The sequence below is a fragment of the Neoarthrinium moseri genome (assembly GCF_022829205.1).
Source record: "Neoarthrinium moseri strain CBS 164.80 chromosome Unknown scaffold11_Wmoseri_CBS_16480, whole genome shotgun sequence".
Classification (NCBI taxonomy): Eukaryota; Fungi; Ascomycota; class Sordariomycetes; order Amphisphaeriales; family Apiosporaceae; genus Neoarthrinium; species Neoarthrinium moseri.
Genome location: NW_026055125.1, coordinates 584,582 through 609,502, shown reverse-complemented (window position 1 = coordinate 609,502; position 24,921 = coordinate 584,582). Strand labels below are relative to the sequence as shown.

Here is a 24,921-nt window from a genome sequence, read left to right as displayed (position 1 = left end):
CTCGGGGTCTTCCACAATCCAAACTCCCTCCCCTCGTCAATGAAGGGAAATATACAACACGACGAGCGTTGCCTTAACGCCAAACCACACCTCCCCTCTCCTTTCGTGCCGACCCGGCCATGAGCCCAGAGCCACCAATAGTGATTCTACGATTCTTGCTCTCGACACCCCCGTTGCGCTCTCTGTCCCGTCCACGGTCGCTCGGGCTACCCATGACTCTCATGCTGCCCCCCATACCCATGCGGCGCGCCTGCCCGGGAGTGAAGGCTCGGATGCCAGCGAGATCGGGCGGCGAACAGCTCATGGGCGGGCTCCTCCGCCGCTCGGCGCTGCCACGTCGTAGGCGGCTGATCCCATTGGTGCTGCTGGCGAGCGGGCCCGAATAGGAGTTAGAGGGTTTGTGACTGCCGTCGAGGCCGCGCGATGCGGGAATGCCACTGTAGGAGCCCAGGGAGCTCACACGCCTAGCGTTGCTGGATATGGCGCTTCCGGATGACAATCTGTCGCGGCGTTTGGTCGCGTGAAGGGCAGAGCGCAGTTTTGAGGTATCGATGAGGCTGTTAGTCTCAGAGTCTGAGTTCGAGGTGGAAGGCGGATGGTTCTCATCCCTCGAGGGGCTGAGTGCTTGTCGACTATGGATGGAGAGTGCCTGAGGGAGGCCTGATGCTCTGGGAGGCTGCGGACTGACAGATGCGCTGCGCCCAATAGGCGAGGATCTGACATTAGCAGCTCGCGATAGATCGAGATTGCGCAGCGGACTGGCTCGGTCGCCGTCAGAAGATGCCAGGTTCAAAGACAAGCTGGGGGCTACTGGCGAGCCATTGGGGACGCCGCCAATAGACGGGCGCGACTTTGACAGGAAACCGGTTTGGAACCGGTTGGGCTTCGAGAGTGGCAATGAAGTCGTCTCCGGCATCACAAGAGACGGGCTCGACTCCTCGGCGGAGTCATTGTTAAGATACGATGCAACGGGAGCGACTTCGATGGCCTTCTCTGGCGAAGACTGTTCCAGCGTCGCTTGGAACTTTTTAGGCGTCTTTTCAAAGTCGGCCAATGTTCCCGATTCACCGTCATCATCTCGCCATCGGACCACCCTCTTGGACGGAGACTTCTTCTTCACCGGAGTGAAGGATATGGCCTTTCTGGTGTTGAGAGCTTTGCGCCTTCTAGGCGACCCCTTCGCTGGCGACATGAAAATTTGAGGCTCCTCAGCCGCAACCACAGCTAAGGCCGGGTTCGGAATGGGCTTGACACCATCGATCAATACGTTGGCGGTCTTCTTTCGCTTTGGCGTTCCGCGCTTAGAGGGTGCGAACTTCTCTACCGGTAGGTTGCCACCCTCGGGCTTTACGATGGACGATGCAGCCGCGAAGCTAGTGTCTAGAAGACGGTTGATGATCTTTTTGGCATGAGCCACAGCTTCTTCCTGGCTCATGTTCAGTGTCTCCGACAAAGAAGCCATAATCTCGAATTGTGCTGTTAACAGGACCTGCATCATAGCAGCGTCCCCAGCCTTGTCCTGCTCCAACACCTCCCTATAAGCCTCTCTCGCGAAGTTGGACTTGAGAAGCTCGGCCTCTCGGGTAAGCGATGCCACCTCCCCAGTGTCGGCGCACTCCTCCCCGAGGGGAAGCTGGCTGATGCTATGCTGGAGAGCTGAGTCGATAGCACGCTCCCAGTTGGTCTTCTCGAGCTTCTGGTGGATGTGGTAGCGGCTATTCTCGAGTTCCAGAAGTATACCTTGCGCAGTCTTGCGCATTGCGGCCAGATTGGAAGGCATGCAATCCTCATCGTCCCTGGCATCGCAGACAGTGTCAAAAGATGAGATCCAGGAGGACAGCAGGCTAATACGTCGCTCGATTGCTCGCTGTTTCTTCATATGCGAAACCTTATCCTGTCGCTCAGGGGCCGAGTTCTCGTAGGCTGCACGAATTCTTTGAACTCCCTCGCGAGCGGAAACGTCTCTCTTCTCTAGCTGCTTCTGGAACTTGGCGAAGAAAATACGCTCTGCATCCTTTTGCTGCGCCTTGAGCTCGTTGATGAGAGCCATCTGCTCGTCGATCTTGACCAAGAAGTCCTTGACGTGACGGTTGACGTTGAAGACATTTCTGGTAACCTTTGTCTGGATGTTCTTGGCGCGGTTGGCATACCGTAGTGTATTCTGGGTCTCGTCGAAATGGGCGCTGGAGGGGCTGACACAGACGATCATGACCGTCTTGCAGTTGCCGCCCAGCGAAAATTTCAGCAGGCGGGTCAGTTTGCTGTTTCGGTAGGGCACGTGGTTCTTCTTGCGAGGGTCGCAGAGGGCGTTGATGCAGCTGCCGAGGGCAAGAAGCGACTTGTTGATGTTGGCACCCTCGAGCAGACGGTCTCCCCGGTTTTTGGTGGCACTGGCGCGCTCGCTACCAGCAAGATCAATGATGCTGAGGGTGGCCATGGTGTGCGGCTCGTTGACGGCAGCGTTCCGGTCCTTCTGGGCGACGTTGATCTGGAGCACGGCGTGCGATCTTGAGGAGGTGGCGTTGGCCTCTGTGGGCGATACGGTGCGGTACTCGTTGCCGCGCACAATCATGTCCATGACCTCCTGGACATCCTTGGGGTGGTAGCTGGTGAGGCCGGCGACACTCACGCCCTGGTTGGAGTCCTCGCGCAGCATCAATCCCTGCTTGCTGCCGCCGGGCACCAGCAGGTCTCTGATGGTCTCGTTGTAGATCTCGAGGTAGGAGAGCGAGACCTCGGTGTGCTTCTCGTCGCTGCGGTCGGCAATCTTCTCAAACAGTTCCTGCATGGTAAGAAAGATGATGCCGGGCATCTGGGAGGTGCCGGTGATGGTGTGTGTCTTGCCGCATCCGGTGGCACCGTAGGCGAAGACGGTGGCATTGTAGCCATCCAGGACACTATCCAGCAGATTCTTGGTGGTGCCTTCGTATACCTCTGCCTGGGAGACGTTTTCGTCGAATATGCGGTCGAAGGCAAAGACCTGGTCCTTGACCTTCTTGCCGTTGGGGACGACGGATCTCGAGAACTTCTGGACTGGATTGTCCTCGGGCGGATCGAAGACTCTGTGGGTTGGCAACGGTCAGTAAGCAGACAACAAGAATGATGCTGTGGGGGTTGAGTATCGACGTACAGACATCTGTGGTCCACCACCTTTATTATCGACCTGAGACCGCTCTGTTTTAATTTGGGCGCCGGGGCGGCCGCCAGTGAGCCGTCGCCCAGGAACAATGTGCCATCGTCGACCCGCTGCAGCTGTGCAGCTTCTCGGATTGTGAAGGGCCGCACTCGCACTGGAGAGGGGAGGCATCACGTCAGCTTTTCGTCTGGCCCGATGGCTCTTGTTGGGCGTGTGCTTGTTGGACATACCTGCGACTGTGATGGAGGATGCACCAGGGTCCGCTGCTGCTGCTATTGCCATGTTGGCCAGCGTTGGTCGGTCTTGTAAGATATCTGGCTGTCCTGGAGTAATCCCCCGCGTGTTCTCGGCCGGAGACCCGAGTTTCCTGTCGCTCGGGTTTCTGTTCTCTAAGTTTGCGGCGTCTGCGACCTCGTTCCGGTAGTCGGGGGGTCGAAAAGGCCGGGTTGGCTGTTCTAGACAGACAGGTCCTCAATCACGTCGAGTAAACAAACCTGTCTCGACGGTGACGGAGCAGCGCTGTGGTGGGCTGCTCGGAAGAATAGCTGGGTGGTCGAATATGTGCAAAATAAATGAGAGAGCGAGAAGAAGTACAAGTAGAAGAGGGCTGCCGAGAAGCAGATGTTGTTTCCCATGCAGAAGCAAGCGTAAAGTGGACTGGCGTCTGGTCTGCCGTGCGCGTTCAGGTCGTTGTCATGGGCCGAAGAGAATGTTTGGGTCCGGGCTTGGGGGGGCGGCAGGGGTCGTCTGCTGGTGGGTTTGCCGGCGTCTCCCAGGCAACGGCGGGAGCTAGCCAACCAGCTCACCCGCTAAATCAGCTGCTAGCCAGGCTAGCCAGGCACAGTGAGCTACAACCCAGCAGGCCTAGCCTGCCCAGGTGCCCAAGCTTAAAGGGGGTGGGGCCCAGCGGGGGCAGCTCTCTGCAGCACCCAAAACACGGCCGCTCGAGGTGATTCGCCGCCTCGACTTGGACCCTGTCTTGCGGGTTACGTCCAGAAGCCTTTCTCCAGCTTCTCAGCCCTGTTTACTGGTGCCAGCCGTGGCCATTCATCTGATGAAGGTCTCCATCTTGCAGGGACGCTGTTGTGAGTCAAACAGTCCAACGGCTGCTTTGCTCCATACAGTGTCTTCAGCTCTAGGAGAACTGGCAGAAGAAAATCTCATTCACGGTTGTACTGTACTGTAAATAGCTATCTGCGCGAGCTTGGGCCCCGGCCGACTGGCTTGATTCATGACATTGCGCTGTCCTGTGTCGGCCTCATTCTGTATGGAGTAGGTAGTCGTCGTTACTTAAACACCTAAATGAGGTAGCCATTTGTGGATTTCTGGGTGGTACCGTAGTAACTATGTATGACCTGCATGTGCCTCATTTCATCTCTTACTGTTCTCGTCCGTGGTACCGGAATTATTATGGGGTATCTCGGTAGGGCGTCTCTTACACCTGGACCTGCTTTATATACATTTATGCGGCGGCCCTGTCTCAGCCACTGCAGAGAAAATCTTACTTGACGGCGTTTTCCCTCAACCCCTTCGTCCGCAATGTGAACTTGGTAGCTTCATCAAACGGCAGACGCGCAGGGCTTGGGCCGCGTGCAGCAGTGGTGCCTGGTAGGAACTGACCCTCACTGCTGCCGTTGCCATTGGCCCCGATGGACTTTCGAAGCTCATCCCTCTGGTTGCTAGACATCTCGCTCTCCGCACTGCCTCGGCGGCTTCCGCCAGCACTGCTGGCGCCGTCGTCCAGTGACGTGCCCGCCTTGCCCTTCAGCTTCCCGGCCCACAGGCCCCTTATGCCACCGCGTTTCCGCTCTGGGAGCTCATCACTGCCGGCGCTGCAGACATAGAGGAGGTATTTGAGATTGGGTAGCGTGTGCCGTATGTCGACAACCTTTAGGCCAGCGCTCGCACACAGCGTCTCAATGTCCTTGTTGAGCAAGAACCACCCGTAGTCGAATCGGTACTGCGCCGTAGCACCTCCGTGAAGGAAGAGCGGGAAAGACCGCTGGGCGTCGGGGATCTGAGAGATGTCGTCCCGGACGCTACTGCGCGACCCGTAAGGCGTGATTGGGTAGGGAAGCGCAACGCCTAGATAGTACTGAAGTTCGTTGGTCAGCTGTGCCACGTAACCCAACGCCGCAGACAGCGAGTCCTCGGCCGCCTTGTTGGAGGCTGGGTCGTAGTCTGTATTTGGCAAGCTGACACCGCAGATCTGAAATGCCAACGGCGCGCCCGACCCCGCCGGCGTGATGGGGAAAATTTGGCTGAGCTCCTCGCATATCCGCCGGCGTTGGCCGCGGATGTTGTCCCGCGTACCGTCAAGCGAGGCACGGGAGACAGGGAGCTTCTCGGCGGCGTGCTTCACGTCTTCGGCGGCTTGACTTTGTGTCTCCTGGCCTTTTGCCATGGCAGCACGGCGCGCAGCGATGGACTGCTTGAGTTGGTCACGGCGAGCTTGCACGGCTTTGAGGGAGCGCTGCTCGGCTGCCAGGTACTTGTTCGCCAGCTGCACCTTGTCCTTCGCCGCAGGGACCGGATCGGGCGGGGTGCGATCTAAAATCTCATTGATCTGGGCTGTGATCGTATCGCGTGTGGCCAGGGCGTCCTGGATGGAAGCGTCGAGATTGGACAGCTTCATGAGCGCGTTGTAGGACGACGTCGGGAATGCCGCCCCCTGCTTTGGCTCGGGGACCTTGGCGGGGAGCTCGAGGGAATAGATGCCATCGACGAGGTGGAAAACCAGGCAGTTGGGTGGGAAATGCTGGTTGCGCAAGGTGCCAATGAAGTTCATGAGACGCAAGTCGAGGATTTGTTCAATCAGATGTATCCAGTCTCCATGTCGCTTTGCCCAGATATTGATGGTGAGCTCCGGGGAGCGGGCGATGCCGGGGCTGGACTGAGACAGGTCAAAGAAGCGGAAATTGAAGTTCTGTAGAGGCAAATGCTGGCTTAGCTGTTGTCCCGGCCCGCGCATGCATGATAGGGGTCTGGAAGTGTTCGTACCGTTGACCGTTCTGCAACCTCGCTGATATAGACGGGGTCGTCGGCGCCACCAACGTGCAGGGAGAAGAAGACCTGGGCCGCCCTCCCCTCAACAGCCAGCTCCAGGTGCTTCTGCCGCGTGATGGGGCTCTTGTTCGCAAGATTCGTGCTTCGTCGGCGGGCTTTGGCAGGCCGCTCCCGGAGCGATTCGGAGGAGGCGGCATGGTGGAGCTGCGGAATGTTCTTCAGGGACTGCAGCTTGTTTGGCGACCCCTTCCCCAGACCCAGGTCGTCGGCTGCTTTCCCTCGCGGGCGCACAAAGCTGAGGTTGCGCAGATAGACACCCTGGAGGTGCCGTATCCTCCGGTTCTGAGGCAGCAGCAGCGGGCGCGTGGACTCGGTCCCGATCGACATGGACATGACTTGGCGGAGCGCGACGTGCCGCGGGTTGCAGCGGACGCGGCGGCGTATCTCACATCAGCGACGCGACAACGTGTCTCGGGGACAAGAGATACGAGCGGGAGACCAAGGCTCAAGCGATCAATGGCCCGCCGTATTCCAGTGGGGTTGGGGTCGAGGTCGAGTCGTCGCGACTGCAAGTGAGTGAGTGTCCTATGCCGCGCCGGGGGTAGGTGGGCGTCTCTCTCTCTCTCTCTCTCTTCCGCACGACGTGCATATGAGATCCAGTGGCTGGCTGCACTGGGACGTCATCACAAGATGGGGGCTGCAGTAACTAGCCCAAGCTCGGGGGAAGCTCCCTCACTCCAGCTCTCCCCAAGGCCAAGGGCGGCCGTCAGCGGCAGAATGGCGGGGGAGCTAGGGGGCCGAAAGTCCCCAGTTCGCGGGCTCCTAGTCCAGCGCAGCGCCGGGATGGAACACAGACACAGAGACCACAGCCTACCTAGGTAGCTTAGTCAATTGAGGTAGGCCCAGAGCCCCAGCAACCCCCGGCCTGGACTCGCCTGCACCCACTGTCGAGCTCCGAGACCGAGACGGGAGCCATTTGCGCCGATTCATACACGCGAAGCAGACTCGAACAACTGGGTGCGCTGGATCCAATATCTGTTGTCGCTTTCACTGGCGCACGTGTTACTCGTTCGCCCGCCTCGTCTGTCCTATTGGAACCATGAAGTTGTCCACCTATCTGGCTCTGAAGGCCACGCGACTCCGACATGTATAATCAGGGCAAGATCATGCGCCGCTTGCTGGGCCGGCCGGCCACCGAATCGACTTCCAACGACGGCGCTCTCGGTCCGACCAGCTCGCCCGTTCCGCTGTCCTACCGACCCAATGCCTCCCAGGACGCCGTCTACGCCGCGGGCGGGCCCGTCGCGTGCTTGGACAAGTCCGCCGACGGCCACTTTGCCGTCCTCGGCGGCCGCCACGTGCTGAGGACGGTGCAGATCGATGGGTCCAACATCAAAGCCGGTGTCGACGTACGCGCTGTCATCACGTCGCAGCCGAACACAAAGCCCGGCACGTCAACGACCATATCCGATCAGCTGTCCATCAAGGACGTCAAATGGGCTTCTAGCCCGAGCGGCGAGCCCACCCTCTTCACCGCGTGCGCCAATGGCCGGATATTCACCTACAACATCAGTCGGCTGGGCTCTGCCACCCCGGGAGGATCGGGGCTGGAGTTCATCCAGATCCGCGAGGATTCGCGCCAGGTGAACAAGTTGGATATCAACCCCCACCGGAGCACCTGGTTGCTCTCGGGCAGCCAGGACGGCATAGTGCGATGCTTCGACGTCAAGGCTCCTGTCACCAATAGGAGCGGCCAAGCCACCTTCCGCACCTTCCAAGCCTTCAAATGCAATGCCGAGGGCATCCGCGACGTCAAGTGGTCGCCCAAGGACGGCATGGTCTTCGCATGCGCAACCGAGTCGGGCGCCGTCTTGAAATGGGATATACGAAAGGCAAACCAACCCCTGCTGAGGATCAACGCCCACGACCCTACGCGGGGCACCTCCTCCATCTCCTGGCATCCCGATGGCGAGCACCTGATCAGCGCCGGCATGGACGGGAAGTGTCATGTGTGGGACATGTCCAAGACTGCGGACAAGAAACAGAAGCCAAAGTGGACCATCTCATCACCCGCCCCGGTGGCTGTCGTATCTTGGCGCCCGGCCCTGTGGTCTGCTACAGCCCAAGGGAGGAGAGCAGCACAGATTGCTGTCTCCTACGAATCTGGTAGCGCGCACAACAGATATGGCATCAACGCCGTCCATATCTGGGACTTTGGCCGGCCAACGATGCCGTTCAAGGAAATCGATCGGTTCGATGCCTCTCCAAGTTCATTACTGTGGCACGGCCAGGACCTGCTCTGGACCGCGGGTAGCGATGGGCTTTTCACCCAGTGTGATGTCGCATATGCTTCCAAGGTCATCGATCGCCAGCCGCTGTCAAGCCTCGACTTCTCGCCCCGTGGGGACGTGCTGATGTTCCTCGAAGAACGAGTACATCCAGAAAGGTCGCGGCCCTCCGCAGTCACCCAGGACTCTCTGCCAACACCCTCGTATAGCTCAAGTCCAAGCACACAGATGCTTAGCATCAGCCGCAGCGACTCGGAGGAGGACGTGGTTGGGAGTTTTCTGGGCCCCAGGCGACGCGGCAGCAAGAAGCGCGGCACTAGTAGTCGCCCTGCTCTCAGTAGTACGCCCCCGTCTGGGTCTGGGAGTGAGGAACCCGTTATACCACTGGAGCAATCCATAAATCTTACTGGGACTTTTAGACCTCAGCAGGTGATGGCTATCGGCCGCGCTCCTGCAACCGCTAAGCCGAGTGTTTACCAATATCTTTCAATTCATTACTTGGAGACTCTTCAGAGAAATTTGCCATTCCTTCCAGGCGGGCCACCACTCAACCAGCGGGTTTCTGGCATACTGGAACACTATGCGCGCGCAGCAGAGAATGTCAGCCAAATTAGATTGGCTCAGACCTGGCGAGTCCTGGCATATGCGTTCGACCTCCTTCTGACGAGACGGGCACAGTATCATTTAGAATTTCGTACCATGCGACGCAAAACCCCCAGGTCTCCCAGCCTCAAGCACCGGTCTGAATCAAGGACGAGCCTTTTGAGTCTAGAAAGAGCAATCCAGCATCGAGACCGAGCAGGAGGCGAGGAGACACCGCGAAAGCCGTCTTCGGTCGCCACGACAGATAACAACCACAACCTAGGGCAGTCCCTCCTTTCTCTTACAGAAGCTGACAGCGAGTCGAATGTGCCTACACCGCTAGCTCGTCCAGTGCGGGAAGATGGGTCCGAACATGACCAATTTTTCCCTGGCAAGGCGCTCACGCCTGTCCAAGAGATCAATAGCTTCACGTTGCCGCCTGCTTTCCAGAGTGAAGTGGAACGACCAAGTTTACGGCAGAGACTGGATTCTACTCCGCTTTCTGTCGCCAGCCAGGAGAGTCAAGTATCTAGCACGGAGGGCTATGATTTCTATGATCTCGAATCGGTAGACACCATCCCCCAAGCTATAGACGTGCCAAAGAAGAAAGAGCCGCTTTCACTGGACTATATCGGCCCTAAAACTCCCAACAGCAAAAAAATTACACTAGGGAGGCATGATTCGGATGAGAGTTTTGCGCAGATGTTCTCAATATCCGATGGTAGTCGGCAGACAGCTGAAATGGGATCGTTCAGCAGTAGTTTACGTCATGTTATCAACCAGTCCGATGAGACTCTCAGTTCCACTCAGTCGTCCGTGGAGGAGTACCAGAGCCGCATCCGTGGGAAGCAACTCCAAGAATCACCCGAAGCACAACATCACTTACCAAAGGCCTTGAAAAGGGAGGACTCAGGTAGCTTGAGTGGAGAAGTGTTTATGATATCGCAGACGACGGCGGATAGCGGTGACATAGAGGTTTATCCCGATCTGTCACAGCAGCCTTCACAACAGTCTCTGGAACTGTCACCAGTTCAGCTAAAGGTCAAGCAGCCTGCTTCGCCTCGCAAGACATCCAACGAACGTTTAGCTCTCGAAAGGCCTGAAGACCACACCTCTACGACGATCACAGAGACTGACTTCATGCCATGGCCTGAAGATCCCCCTTACCCCTTTCCGATCTCCACCGATGCAGAGAATAAGCACAAATTGCCACCTTTCAAGCCGTACGAGCTTCTATCTAGAGCATTGTCTTTCGAAGCCAAACATTCAGCTTTGAATGCCTCAGCAATCATCCTTCTTTTGAAGCCTCTAGTTCCAGACGGGGTCATCGACTCCCATCAGGCTACGGCTATCCTTCGACATCATCATAGTCGACTTATGGGTCAGAGACTCTTTGTCGAAGCTGCATTACTTCGAAACTTGGCCGTCGGGGACTGGCCCGAGGGGTTGGACGTCTGGGGTGATAACTATGGCTCTATCTTCCTGCCGGCGCAGGAACGGGTCTCTGCGAGCTTTGCATGCCCACAGTGCCACAAGCCACGGGAAGTCGATCCCAGAGCTGATGGACCTGGTATATGGAAATGTGAACGCTGCCACGCCAGCATGGGGCCGTGTGCTATATGCCGGCACCGAGATCCGACTCAGGCTACCCTTCCATCCATGCCGTTGGCCAAAGGCCTTGCTCACCTTGCAGCATCACAGGATGATGTAATTCTTTCAACCTGGTGGTACTGCCCGGGCTGTGGACATGGAGGTCACGCCGCCTGTCTCCAAGGCTGGCATTCACCTGTGGCAATGCCTCGATCTAGCAGCGGGACATCAACACCAGGCACCCCAGCCATACAAGACGGGGCTTATCCTGAGACCTTGAGCGATGGGTGCTGCCCACTCGATGGCTGCGGGCATGCTTGTCTTCCCGGCAAGTGGCGTAACGAAACGAGCACTGCTCGCACTGAGGAACTTGGGCGCGCAGTTCGGGAACAAACAAGAAATTCATTTCCAGTTTTGAAACAGGGCGATCCTCGCAGCAGAGCATACGACACAGAAGTGTACGCCGGATCTGCGCCTGCTGTGATAGGTGGTGTCCGAAGTGATATTGTCGAAGTATCGCAGAGCAAGGCGGTGGAAGGTGTGCGGGAAGCTCTCGCGAATTCGGGCATCGGTGACAGCAGCTCTGCCGAAGATCCCGCCAGGCTATCGCGTGCCCCAGGTGGAATATTGAGCGTTCTCAGCTCCAGTCCTGGACGATCAAGCAGCTTCGGTTCCGGGCCAGAAGGGGCTAAACTTGGTGATAGAATTGATCGGGAGAGGCGAAAGAGCGTCAAATTTGCTGGAGCTACCGATGATCGGCGTTAGGGACGGCCTTCTGACAGCTCGCATGCTAGTATTGATCGAACCACAGGTGACGATAGAGTGGGATTCAGAAAGCCTGTACAATCTGTGGTTAGGACTAACGATCAAGTGGACTATACGGAGCAGGCGCCGGCATCGAGTTGGCATACCCCATGGACCTGGTTTGGGGGGAAGAGGCATGATCCGCTTAGAGCCCGGTAGTGACTGAACCCTGTGAATATCACTTGCACATTCCGGGTGCAGACCGTATGCAGATATGTTGTCTACGTTGTTCGATTTCCTTCCGTTGATAACCGTGATAACGACGGCCGAGACCGGGAGTTGTGGATCGCGCTCCTGTAACTCCACTGTTCGGGGGATAACCCCGCTACTTCGGGTGCCCCCTCCGATCCGCCCATATACGCCCTATATATCGTAACCCAAATAACGCTTATACATTTGTCTCAGCCATTGGAATATTTCTATCAGTAGCGTTTCTTTGTTTGACGTGCAGCCCTCAATCTCTGTTATATTGCGGAAACATTGACACAACGTGTTTCCTCAAACTACTACAAGTTACCTCCTGCTCCTCTTAAAAGGCTAGACTTCACCTTCACCTTCTGCTTCACAATGTCACCTCCAGTTCCACCGTCGGGGGTCTGGGTTCCAGCAGTGACCCTATTTGACCCTGAAAGCGATGCACTGCTGCCTGAGGACCAGTCAAAGTACTATGCGCACCTGTCGCGCAGTGGCTTGGCCGGGCTCGTGGTTCTCGGCACCAACGCCGAGACCTTCCTGCTGACGCGCGAGGAGCGCGCACAGCTGCTCTCGCTTGCCCGGAAGGCAGTCGGCCCGGACTTCCCCATCATGGCGGGCGTGTCCGGGCACTCGACGGCGCAGGTGCTGGAGTTCATCGCCGACGCCAAGGCCGCCGGTGCCGACTACGGCCTGCTCCTGCCGCCGGCGTACTTCGGCAAGGCCAGCACGCCGGCCGTGGTGGAGCGCTTCTTCGACGACGTGGCCGCGCGCTCGCCGCTGCCCCTCGTCATCTACAACTTCCCGGGCGTCTGCAACGGCGTCGACCTCGACAGCGCCCTGATCGCCCGCCTGGCCCGCCGCCACCCGCGCCGCATCGTCGGCGTCAAGCTGACCTGCGGCTCCGTCGCCAAGATCACGCGCCTCGCGGCCGAGCTGCCGCCCGCCGACTTCGCCACCTTCGGCGGCCAGAGCGACTTCCTGCTGGGCGGGCTCGCCGTCGGCAGCGCCGGCTGCATCTGCGCCTTCGGCAACGTCTTCCCCCGCACCGTCGCCGAGGTCTACCGCCTCTGGCACGAGGGCAAGGTTCAGGAGGCCCGGGCGCTGCAGGGCAAGCAGGCTCTCGCCGAGCAGTCCATCAAGGCCGGCATTGCCGTGACCAAGTACGCGGCTGCCGTCTTCACGGCGCCCAAGGCCGGCATAGAGAACCCAGAGCCCAAGTTCCGCCCCCGGCGGCCGTACGAGGCTCCTGCGGAGGCCGTTCAGGAGGCCTTGAAGAAGGCAATGGAAGAGGTGTCAGTGATCGAAGAGGCTTTGGACAGGCGAGCCAGTGACGCTTAGATGTGCAGACAGATAAGTGGCCGCCTTCAGCTCTGGGCCGGGCCACCTCAGAAAGGGGTTGGTGCGTTCTAGGCTTCCAGGATGGACGCCAGATAGCAGCGATGTCAGCACGCCTCTAGGCACCGAAGCTCCATTTTCATGAACAGCACCGAGATATCAACTCAGAGTGATGGTTTTGGATAGCTCTTTGATTGGCGTATTTTGCGCATGATGTAGTAAGGTTCTAAGAGCTCAAGGGCCAGTGCATCCGGTGATAGAAGCAGACTTAGACGAACGATCACGTAGTCAGGAAAGGCCAATGAGCATATGATTATCCTGTGCCATGCCCTTTAACCTCCCTTTCTCTAAACATGATAGTGCATGTCTAACATCTACCCCCAAGTGTATGGCCCGCTGTCTTACATCTACCCCCAAGTGTATGGCCCGCTGTCTTTTCCCTCGGTTTCAGCCCTGCCCATGCCTCGGCTGGAGTTGGATGATGCACCTTGCATGGTAGTCAGGAGATAACCCCCCTTCCCGAGAGGTTGTTTGAACTCATTGCCTCGGATATCAGCTGAGGCGGCTCGCTGGCTTTAGTTGATCTATTTCCGTTGCCCCTGCGAGTCCATGGAGGCCATAGGTGTTGGCTTCTTGGAGCTGGCATGGGAATGAGGAACCTTGCACTTTGACTTATTGGTAGATCTGGAAGTCTTAGCTGCAGATCCAGATAGCAAAGGTCCGCCAACCTGCCTATGTCGCTACCTTCGTCCACCCAGCGTCCAAGTTAGTCGCTGTTAGTAGCTCGCGATTCCCCAAAACGATTCAGGAACAAAGATTGAGTATTTGCATGTTAAACTTGGCATCCTTGTCTGCTCATCATTTGACGCCCGCGTGTCAGACTTGCAAGTGGCAGAGCTAACGCGTGCCATGCAGGGATATTACTGACTCGAGTAACGCTGCCAACGTCGCGATAGGATGACGATGTTCACTACCTAGGCAGTGTATAAGATCGTCATGATTGGCGCAGAATCGCAATTAAGTCGTAAGCTTCACAGAAAGTCGGGTTTCTTTGACTGACTGTGACACTAGATGTGCCATCCCCTGCGTGTTTAGACTCGGCCATGCTGTATTGTTGGAGCAGGCTCTAGACCTGCCGGAGCACTTTCTAGTGAGTCCGCGGAATCGAGAACCCACGGCTCGTTCCTCCGGGCGAACGGCTCTGGGCTGCAACAACAAGCAACGTTCTTAATAGCATTTCAAAGGCCAGTGTGTTGAATCAGACGAAGATACTTCGCACAGCCCATATCTTAGCTATGAGGAATACCCACAACAGTTCTATTGGAGGTGCGGAATCCTTCCTGAGCTGAAGCTATCTCGTTTGCGTCCCAAGGTACGTCCGCATTAGGCCTGCATTGTTGAGTAAACTACTTCCCAACTCCGTCTAGCGGTCTCATATCTACGCAGCATTGGCAAGGGTTGTACACAATCGACGTAGAGAGAACAAGACCAGTGAGATTCCTTGACCCTTCAATAAAAGCAGATCATCAAAGTCATGGCAGGGGACAACACTTGACGTGGTTCGTTCAAACCAATTGAACCAAGTGTCATTTGCGTGTATTTTATCGGCAACATGCGTAATTGTTTGGTAAGAGGAAAGTGGGTTACACGCTTGCTATCGCTGTCTCTACACGGTTGATAGGCTTATTGATAGAGGTGAGACGGCTTGTCTAAGCGAACTTAATAGATACTGCAATTCACAGAAATATTTGTAACTCTATGTTGAACTTGACATAAGCTACATTTACCTAGGGTTTGGAGGCTTTTGATGTACAGTTCGCCAGTAGCTAATGCACACTAAAGGGCATATCTTCATTCCAAGAATATGGACTGGCACCTCCTCATGTAGTCGCCTAATTTGCACGAGGTCGAATGCAGACCAGTGCTCATACCGCGTGCGGAATGGGTCATACGGAACCGGCAAGCCGGGCACGCTAAGCCTGTGCTAGTTTTTCGCGTAGGGCTGCGCCATGAGTCGTTGCATATAGTTGTCACCTTGACAAGTTCTCATTCAGATGACATTTCTGGTTAGCGTGCATCTTAGATTCACACCTGTCAGGAGGCTTATAGTAATGTTCCTAGTTTTCGTTACAAGTAGTGGAACGCTACGGAGAAAATGGAATAGACTGAGACGATTGGGTGATCCTTTGCAACGTCGCGCCGAGTCATGCCCATCCCATCAGCGCCTCGTTCGAACAATATACGCACAGATCCCGTTGATCTCCTTGTCAAAATGCAGCTACATGGCATCACGGAATATGGGGACCATGCTAGTTCAATATTAACCGGAAATAAGCATGGCCTTTGGGCCGGACACCATTGCACCCAAGAAGGCCCTCCCGCACTCAGCAGTACATGTTGGTTGACTTGAGAGTAAGACGTACTGGTCCATATCGCATTCAAGTGTTACTGAGTGGATTTGAACCGACTGCTGAAGCCACGCACGTGGCAATTTCGCAACACGGTTTATCCTGACCCACGTTTCCTTCTTGATGGTCATTCATGGAGACGACGAACAACCCGTCCGGAAACGGCTTCTCACCATCCTGCTAGTGATTTGATACAAGCTTGACACTATGATCACCAGCTGGCTTGCATCAAGGGCCATTAGCGGCTTCCGTGAGTGCCGACCGTCAAGGGGATAAGTATCAGGAGTGCCGCACAGCCCTCTCCGGTCCAAGTGTGGTTCTTGCAGCAGGATTTCAAGTGGGCAATATAAGTTACCCTGATCTTGTTTATAACTTCTTGGTCTAATCAAAGATACACCATGGGTGCAGACGCTCAATCTGCAATCAATGAAATTTTCATCCTTCTCGGCCTCGGCCTAGGGGTCATTTTACTACGTTCATACGCCCGATGGCAAGCAGTTGGTTTTAGACGATGGGAGGCAGACGACTATCTCATGATTGTTGCAATGGTAATTCTCTATCCCCTTGACCCATCCCGCGCCGCGCAGTTTGTATTGACCTAGGTACAATAGGGCGTATACACTGCAGAGTCCGTGCTCGCATCGCATGTCGTCACGCAGTATGATGGCCTCGCGAACAATGGCATGACGGATGACGAGCGCGCCACCCTAGATCCAGATAGTGATGAGTACAGAAAAAGGTATTGTAGTAGAAAGCATACATGATACAGTCTATATCTAACTGATCGCGCAGGGTTGGTGGGTCGAAGACACAGGTCCCTGGGTGGGTCATGTATGTTTTGCTACTCTGGATTATCAAGGCAGCACTTTGCACTATGTTCCTGCGTCTTACGGTAAGACCTCTACCCAGAGAACCTGACTTTGGCATTACATCTACTAAGTCTAAGTCAGGAACGCTTAGGAACGTATCGCCGACGAATTTTTATCGGGTTTGGCCTCATCTCGGTGACATGGCTCGTAGTCACCTTGTGCATCTTGTTTGGGTGTACGCCGATGGAAAAGAATTGGCAAATAAATCCCAACCCTGGTCGTGAGTCTTTGTCCCACAGTACCATGGAACCATACTCATGCTCACAACCTCACAGTGAACTGTCAGCCGGCATCGTCAAGGATCAACGTCTTTGTTACCTTGGCATTGAACGTAGCCACCGATATCTACTTGCTCACGATCCCAGTCCCTATGTTGTGGTCGGCCAACATCAAGCTGTGGAAAAAGCTCGGACTGATTGTCTTGTTCTCCGGCGGAATATTTGTGATGATGGCAGGTATTTTGCGTTGCGTGTTGATCTTGGCCAATGATGTCACTGGAGCCCAGGATGGTTCTGCCTGGGCGGTACGAGAAACTTTCGTGGCTGTTGTGACCTCGAATGTGCCATTGATATTCCCTCTCATACGGACTTGGCTAGGAAGCTGGGTTGGGTCGTTCAGTAGCAGGAAGGAGAGTCGCAGTGGTAGAACAGGGGTACCGCATGGGAGCATCCCCCTCCCCGACCGTTCGTGGAAAGGCAGAGAGGAGGCGTATAGCAGTCCGTCAAACGCGTTTGCCTTTACTGGAAGTCGAGAGAGAATAATCGACCCTCCATCGCGAGGAATCAAGGTTGAGATGAACGTCGAAGTCAACCGAGACAAAACAGTGGGTAAGGATAGGCCGGATAGCGACAGCGACTTTTGATCGACATCTACTGGAGAACCATCAAGCCCATGAACGTCTGCAATGGCCAGCAGTGGTTTCCTGAGGCGATTGCAGTCTTTCCTCAGGGTGGAAGAGATTCCTAACATCAGTTGAGGCAAATAATGCCAAGGTCTGTGTTAAAGTCTGAGGCATATGGCGTATCTGGTACTAAACATTTCAGTAGATGAATATTACGAGTGGTAGGGAACCCAAAAGGAAACCGAGAATGAAAAGTCCCCGACTTGTGTTATTGCCGTAACGAGGCTGTCCGGTAGACGAGCAGTCACGTCATACGTACCATAGACAAGCTCGCATATTGAGACCAGATTTCGACATCCATTTCACTGCGCTTCCAATATGTGGGAGGCCCACTACTCCACCCAATAATCCACCCCAGTAATACACCCTTGCTCCGAGCACTGTCTTGTAGAATACTCATCCCTTGTTGGCTCCATGTTTCTTCGTGCAAAATCGGACACACACACACACACACACACAAAGGGAGTAGGATGCTGGAATTGAAGCAGCCTTAGTCACATTTGGTTTACCGATAAACAACCAGTCAGTAGGGAGAAATCTGTATAGATGTGGCGCCTGTATTGGAAAAAAAAATTTCCTAAAGTCGGAAAACAATCTGACCTAGTGTTCCCCCTCCCCCCTCCCTCCCCCCCCCCCCCGGGCGCACCAATAAGACCAAGCCAAGTAGTTGAGGTGGAAAGCATGTGCTAAAACAGAACGTGATACTGCCCACGGTGAAATAACGGGGAAAATTTCGTAGCAAGATCTTAACGACAATTTCTGATGTGTCTCTGCAGGTTGTCCGTCCTCGTCCATTCACTGTTGCAATTTGGGCACATAAAGGTCTTGAATTTGATGCCTTGCCTCTCAGCCCACCTGCCATGGCTCACTTGCATGTGGCGATACATATCCCGTGGGAAGACATCTTTGTGTGGGCAAGATTCAACAGGGCAGTAAACAGGCCGGAAGTGTTTTTTCATGTGTTTTCTAGGCTAAGTTAGAAAAGAAATCGAATTGAAGACATATGCTTACTTCATGTCCGTTGCACTCAAGGTCTGATAATTCTGCGAGCAATCCGACCAATTACAGTAATATTTGCCATCGTTACTTCTGTATTCTTCCATATCGGGGAGTTCATCTTCTTGGAAATTCCTGTCCCATTTCGGTTCCTGTGCCAATTCGTAAATGCCATCAATTGTTGCATAATCCTGAGCGGTAGGTTGTGTTTGCGCCATGTTGTTCGTGGTGAAGTGGTAAGGGTTTTCGATTGGATACGTCGTGGTCGATACATCCATGTTGTAATAAGGATAGGGTGAAGCAGCTTCGCTCTACAAAGTCGAACCCGCACTTCCTTCATGATATAATTCTTGTGGATTGGAATGTGGAGCATATTGCTCGTGGATGTATACATCATCCATGGTTGTGGTGCCTTCTGGCAGCCAGGCATAATCCCCCTGTATTGGACCGGGCGATGCTGCAGACAAGTAGTCATACTCCTCATCATGATCGGTAATATAATATTCCTGATTATTGCTGTGTGCTGCCATTCCGTCGATTCTCAACAAGGTAAGAGTAAATTCAAATGGTGATTCGGGTGCTTGGGTCTGTACCGCGTGTAGGACAGCATTCATAAAAAATGTCCCAAGTAGCAGAGGATCAAGGAGATAAAAACGCTTGTCACATGTATTTGCTGTGCTTTAAATCAAGAACCGCTAGGAAGCTCGGCACCCACGCTAGGCTGTAAATGCTAGTCATCAACTCGGTACGCCTAACATGCAAGACAATTGCCCATCTCAGTAGCTGATTAGTTGCCTTCTATCTTCTGAGTTCTGTCGGGTTCTATCTACAGAATATCTGCAGAACGTCATTCGGGCAGAAGTCGAATAAGATGTTCGAGAGGCGGTGGGGCCAAGTTGGGATTAATATTTGGGGCATTCCGCATCCGAGTTTCTTGTGTTGTGGTTCGCCAATCTGGATCACGGTTGATGGGCCTCAAGCACATCCGAATGCACATCCGAATGCAAGCGGCCCCCCACGTTGTGATTGGATGGCGACTGCACTCTTTCCATTCCCAATCAATCTTTCCCTGACATACGGCTTGCGATGATGCAGAGCAGAAACATCGGTAAGAGACAGTCGCGTCTTGAAATCTGACCGAGAAACGACCTCCGATCACAGTCACGTCCGACTTATTCTGTCTAATCCTCACGTACAACCTATCAACGGCAGGATTCTGACCGAAAGCTGCTTGGCACAAGGCTGAGGGGTCACTGGTGTCCTGCTTGAGGCCACCCAATGCAGGCTGCACCAATGAGCGGAACGGCGAAGGCTTAGTAGTAATTCCACTTCGACGATACTTCTCGGCTGCAGCGTGTTGATAGGCCAAGTTTGAGTGGTCTTTTTTGTACGTGTCCAATCTGGATTTGCCCTCGAAAAGTTACCGGAAGAACACCGCCCGTGGGTCAGGCCACGAAACCAGCATCGGGAATCTCTTTTTTGCCCAGTACCACATGAGAGGTTTCCCATTGAATGATCTGTGCACCTCATCTCCAGATCCATGATGCATCGATCCTCCAAGAAATCCTCCAAGAGCTTTCGCAGCCCAGCAGCATCTGGTAGCTCCTCAATGGCAGCAGGAGCTCCTCAAGGCACGGTTGGCCGTCCTAGGCTTGGTCAATATCCAAAACTCATCGCGCGGTTTTTTGAGCCCCTGATTTTACTTCACGTTCTTGGTGCTACTAGAGGCGATCATACTCCAATTCCGCATAATCCTAAATCACCAGAGTTTAGTCGCCGGCGCCTTCTGGATAACTTAGCATATCTCTGTGATTTTGACAAGGGAGGTCCAACTACAACAGCCCTTGGCCTAGAGGAGCGTCATGACTGCTTCAAGTTCTGGATAGCCTCCAATAGACCAACTACAAAAACGCTGAAGTTCATGAGCAACGCAATTGAAAGTCTCAAGGCCCTCTTCAATGCCACGCCTATTAAGAGAGAAGAGGCCATAGAAGAATTCACGGAGGCATGTATCGCATTCGCCAAGACGCGGATCATCAAAGAAGCCAAACTACTCTACAGGGCCATCGCAGTCTGTAGTGATCATCTCTCCAAAGAGACAGATTCCGCATGTAAGTTTAAGATCAACTGGAATGATGGTAAACAGTGCCTTTGTTGACTTCGAACACTTGTACAGCACTTGGCCTGGTGACCTGGCTACAAATGTTCGTTGAACGCGATAATATAACACTCTGTCGGTGGACGTATGGGCACAGGAACGACGAAGAAATGGTACAAGTCAACAAAAGGAGTCGGAATGTTCACGAGACCCCTGCACAGAGCCGCGTTGCTGCTGATTTCGCAACTCTGAGGCATCGTTTTGGTCGCTTGGCCCATCACGTACGAGCTGTCAATGAGGTGATTGTAGATGCCTCAACTCTCCAGCATCTTTTTGACGAGTGTCAAATTGGTCAAGTACCAACATTGATTAGCGTCTCACGCCCGGAAGCAGATGCTCACACCACACTTGAGGGCATAATGAATCGAATGTTATCGTCAACCAACGCGAATATGCTGGCCAAGTATGTGGAGTCTTTGGCAGAAATGGATCAGAAGTTCGAAATCCTCGAGCGCGCGTCAAGGAACAATACGCCAGTGAAACATTCAAACCTTGTGTTCATGCAGAGATTCAAGTGCTGGAACACTTTTACCAGCAAGGTCTGGCATACGCTGAAGGAGATCCCTACATTGGCTGTAGTAAGCCTGCATGCTACTGTTGTAGTCTCTATATAGAAAATCACCCCGCCGGATGCGTCGTTCCCCAGACGCATCGAAATATCTACCTCAACTGGGGCCCACCGGTGTTGCATGATGGCACCGCTGATGAAGGTTACCCAACACAGCGTGATATTCTCAACGCCATGTTGAAGGTTATTCGCAAGGAGGTATTCAACCAAGTCAGCAGCAAAGCCAATGCCCTCAAACGACACCACGACTCCATCACGGGATTGACCCAGTCAACTTTGTCCATTAGTACCCGAGTTGAAAATAGCGTCGATGTGGAGACATCTTTCCAACGATTGGACCTTGGTATTCTCCTTCGCATCATCTAGCACTTTGCAGACATTCTAACGACATTTCAGGGGTTCTGAATGGCGAACCTAGAGCAGTTCAAGACAACACCTCTCAATCCACACCATCCAGCGGCAATTCTTTTGCCTCCTCCATCAACGACACACCAAACCATCCATATCCTTTCAAGGAGCAGACCGCTTGATTCAATGATGATCATGATGATGACTCAGATGGTGGCGTTCTCTTATCGGTATAACTCCAATGATATTTATTTGGCGGGAAATTGTGCAGCAAGTTCAGGCGCAACCTAGGATGGACGTTGCAAACGGGAAGTCGGTGGCTCGTGAGAATGTGAATTAGATAACCCAACTGCTTCACGTTGCTCTTAATTCTCCAAATTTCAAAATGTGAGGGTACCTCTTCTGGCTCGTTTCCAACAAGGACAACCGTCCTAATCCGTGAAAATTACATAAATGTGCATAATGCTACCATGTCGAGGTCAACCAGTGGCCAGCTATCCTCGAACGAAGTTTTGCAGAGCCTTTACAGCGATACGTCGTGTTAGACTAACATCCGGGCCGGGTCCAGATCTCCCATATCCAGTTTGTCCCTGAGGCGAAGACGAGTTTCGACCTTTGCGGCCACCAGGTCACCCTCACCTTGGCCCACTGATACTCGGTCCCCCTCGTTACAAACGGGCGCACGCCTTTCTCTCAGGCAACGATATTGTTTGCCAGTCACTCATTTCTACCGCCTTGTTTTCTGCCGATTTTATTTTTCTGCCGGTTCTATTTTCTGCCGGGCCTCACCACCGTTGCCCCCGGGGACCTTCGGTGCTCAATACCATATTTAATTCTTCTGCCACCAGGATCCTGCTCTCTCACATTCATCCCCATCAAACAAAACATCCATCCACTCCCCTTCACGTTTGCAGACTTTTGCTTCACTCTTCACCTCACCCATCATCCACCCATCATCCACCCATCATCCACCTATCAGCACCTCATCTCCCAAGCCTCTGCCACCTCGCCCATCGCATCCCTTCTTCACCCCGTCACCTCTCCATCCCATCCACTCTCCATCCCGTCTCCTCTTCATCCCATTTGCTCTTCGCGCTTCATCTCCCCAACACGTCTCCTCTCAACACCTGCCCATGTCTTCACCGAAGACGTATCACATTTCATTAGAATAGCTGTGGGCACCTGTGGGCACTTGTGGGCATTTGGATATATGTTGGCATTCAGGATTTGGCAGGTTTCCGCCATTCCAACCACCAGAGATCAACTCCGCCAATAGTTCCCCCCTCCAGCGAGGAATGGCACTCCATGAGGTAGCCCGCGTGACGCCGATCCTTGGAGAGGTATTCGTTAGGGTGACTTGTGTTGTCCCAGAGCTCTGCCTCAGGCGAGCGTACCATGGAAACATCCGCGACTCCAGTACACTTTGTGGTACTGGCGCACAGCGTCCCTTCATACTGGAGATTAGATGGTGGTTGTATGCCTCCGTAATGCGGGCAGCCACGTTGAGACCTAGAGGCAGCCAGGTTGTGGATATGGGTATCGCGGTAGCGAACAGTGGTCTCCGGCGTCCAAACCGGTCCGGTCTGCTCACTGCGGTGTTCAGTCGCGTGCTCCTTAGTAGGGCGTTTGGAGGCCATGGCCATCTCGGCCCGGGGTGTTCGAAAACGGACTCTGGTGCATGGGCGTGTCTCTTCTGAGACTGGTCTCGTGCCTGCAGGTTCCGACCGGCAGGGTCTTTTGTCATTACCACGGGTTGGTTGCTTCACGAACAAGACTGGACTTGCGAGATTTTTCCTGGCTTGAGAAGCAATCTAGAAATCCAAGATCAAGAAGTCAATGCTTGTGTGCCGGGTGGGACTGGTCAATCGACTAAGGTCCGAACCAGAACTATTCCCACCTGGCCTGCTCGCGGACGCACATTTTTCACCAAACCAACTTTTTATTTTATTCTCCTCAGGAGACCGAGATAGCATTCCGTAGCATAATTGACAGAGAAGGAGACCGTTGGTGGTCTCCACCGCTTCGTGTTGCGTAGTTGGGTGAATCTTCGGGACAAGCTTCCAATCCAATCCAATCCAGATGTATGTCTTGATGGCTAAAGTCACTGAGACAATCATATCTACTTATCTTTGTTGAGTTGTGTTGTGGTCTGCTATGCTGCATCGACGTATCTGTGGGTTTTGTTGACGTCGAAAGGTCCTGTTAGCCTGACTAAGTAGCGCCGAGCTGCATCCGCTCCCCCGCAATCGATCTTGAACTCGTCAACTAGTCCTCGCAGGTTCAAACTCACGCGACGCTCACGAACCAAATGACATGAATCTCCGACTCTACGCTCTCCCTCGCGTCGCTTCCCATTTAGCAGGCTGTAGAGTGCCGCCAAGAGGCTCTGCCAGCCGTAAGATGTCTAGCATTGCAACGGTCCGATCCTTAGATCACCTTGTGCTCACAGTCAAGGACCTTCAAGCCACTGTCAAATTCTACGAAGACGTTCTCGGAATGAAGCACACGTCGTTCTCTTCTGGAGGCCAAGACCGACACGCCTTGATATTCGGGGAGCAGAAAATCAATCTTCACGTTAGTGGGAGAGAGTTTGAGCCCAAGGCACAGAACGTACAACCGGGCTCGGGAGACCTCTGTTTTCTGATAGACGACCAAGTCGACGATGTTGCTAAGAGGCTGCATGGCAAGAACATCGAGGTCCTCGAGGGTGGAGGAGTTGTCACACGTACTGGTGCCAAGTCGAAGCTGAGAAGTGTCTACATTCGAGATCCCGATGGAAATCTGGTCGAGTACGTGTCTCCCCACGCCCCTGATAAGCATCTACTGACCCGACCTAGACTCTCGAACGAATTGCCGTGAACTGGCCCAGACACTTCTACTGAAAAGAGCTCTCGGTAACCTGACAATGGATCGTCAAGTCTTCTATGCGTACAGACCTTGTGTGTTTTGGCCGTGGGAGGTTTATTGGGAGCCGAAAACGGAGAAGCTATCATAACGGGGCTGGAGTTCGCGCCGCCCCAATCAAATACGACATTTCAATCAGGAGTTTATGACCATAACATCAAACCCGACTGCTGGTATGAACCCCTGAATGACTCCAGTAGATGTATTACGAGTGGCTCAACTTGCCACCTCAAAGATGCAGCCTGGCAGCCACATGATTCGTGGGCATGCGTCGATTGTTCTGCCCCGCAATGCCGATACCTGCAGCTGAACTATCTCGATATACATATAACGCTCTCTTCGTAGCTGAGAAGAGCCCTTGGGGGTCCGCCAGGGTCAAATCAATGCGGCCGACCTTCAAAGGAACGAGCCTTCCGACATGATTACTTCGCTACAGTGAGTACAATCCATGTCTTCTTTGGCTACGCATTCGCAACAAAGTGGGGTGGTTCAACAAGCACCACGACTGAGCTGAGGCCACGCCGTTCATGACCGGACAAATCCAAGCCCCAGATACCACCCGCGCCTTACCCAGCAACCTCGAGGCGACATTGTTGCACCTTATGGGACGTGCCGTCAGATTCTTCTATCCGAAGTCTTCGTTCTCCGTCACCGTTGTCCTAGGGCTGGTGTTAAGACTCAGTTTCGTCACCGTGGCTGCCACACAATCACCTGACACAGCCTGTAAACAAGACTTGGGACACGCAGTTCTGTTCCTTGATTAGCCATCTATTCACGCGGCTCGTATCGACTTATTGTGCTATATACCCAATCCTAAGCAATAATATACCTCA

At 54.1% G+C, this 24,921-nt stretch overlaps 7 protein-coding genes across 7 annotated transcripts; 4 read left to right on the top strand and 3 right to left on the bottom strand.

The window, feature by feature from the left end:
• Window positions 1–73: 73 nt before the first annotated feature.
• On the bottom strand, window positions 74–3,418 carry JN550_004327 (uncharacterized protein; the record flags this gene model as incomplete). Its single annotated transcript, XM_049315830.1, has 3 exons — window positions 74–3,062; window positions 3,131–3,290; window positions 3,367–3,418. The coding sequence occupies 3 exons, from the start codon at window positions 3,416–3,418 to the stop codon at window positions 74–76; spliced, it is 3,201 nt and encodes a 1,066-aa protein (XP_049173865.1).
• Window positions 3,419–4,637: 1,219 nt separating this feature from the next.
• Window positions 4,638–6,535, bottom strand: JN550_004326 (uncharacterized protein; the record flags this gene model as incomplete). The annotated part of the gene is made up of 2 exons (XM_049315829.1): window positions 4,638–6,062; window positions 6,137–6,535. The coding sequence occupies 2 exons, from the start codon at window positions 6,533–6,535 to the stop codon at window positions 4,638–4,640; spliced, it is 1,824 nt and encodes a 607-aa protein (XP_049173864.1).
• Window positions 6,536–7,287: 752 nt separating this feature from the next.
• JN550_004325 (uncharacterized protein) lies at window positions 7,288–12,939 on the top strand (the record flags this gene model as incomplete). Its single annotated transcript, XM_049315828.1, has 2 exons — window positions 7,288–11,362; window positions 12,017–12,939. 2 exons carry the CDS (start codon window positions 7,288–7,290, stop codon window positions 12,937–12,939), a joined length of 4,998 nt encoding a protein of 1,665 aa, XP_049173863.1.
• A 2,803-nt stretch (window positions 12,940–15,742) lies between these two features.
• On the top strand, window positions 15,743–17,075 carry JN550_004324 (uncharacterized protein; the record flags this gene model as incomplete). Its single annotated transcript, XM_049315827.1, has 5 exons — window positions 15,743–15,892; window positions 15,956–16,083; window positions 16,137–16,236; window positions 16,295–16,433; window positions 16,489–17,075. 5 exons carry the CDS (start codon window positions 15,743–15,745, stop codon window positions 17,073–17,075), a joined length of 1,104 nt encoding a protein of 367 aa, XP_049173862.1.
• Window positions 17,076–19,653: 2,578 nt separating this feature from the next.
• Window positions 19,654–21,366, top strand: JN550_004323 (uncharacterized protein; the record flags this gene model as incomplete). Its single annotated transcript, XM_049315826.1, has 4 exons — window positions 19,654–20,221; window positions 20,287–20,846; window positions 20,915–21,179; window positions 21,233–21,366. 4 exons carry the CDS (start codon window positions 19,654–19,656, stop codon window positions 21,364–21,366), a joined length of 1,527 nt encoding a protein of 508 aa, XP_049173861.1.
• A 1,038-nt stretch (window positions 21,367–22,404) lies between these two features.
• JN550_004322 (uncharacterized protein) lies at window positions 22,405–22,827 on the bottom strand (the record flags this gene model as incomplete). Its single annotated transcript, XM_049315825.1, has 1 exon — window positions 22,405–22,827. One exon carries the CDS (start codon window positions 22,825–22,827, stop codon window positions 22,405–22,407), a length of 423 nt encoding a protein of 140 aa, XP_049173860.1.
• Window positions 22,828–23,584: 757 nt separating this feature from the next.
• JN550_004321 (uncharacterized protein) lies at window positions 23,585–24,043 on the top strand (the record flags this gene model as incomplete). The annotated part of the gene is made up of 1 exon (XM_049315824.1): window positions 23,585–24,043. The coding sequence occupies one exon, from the start codon at window positions 23,585–23,587 to the stop codon at window positions 24,041–24,043; it is 459 nt and encodes a 152-aa protein (XP_049173859.1).
• Between the last annotated feature and the right edge of the window lie 878 nt (window positions 24,044–24,921).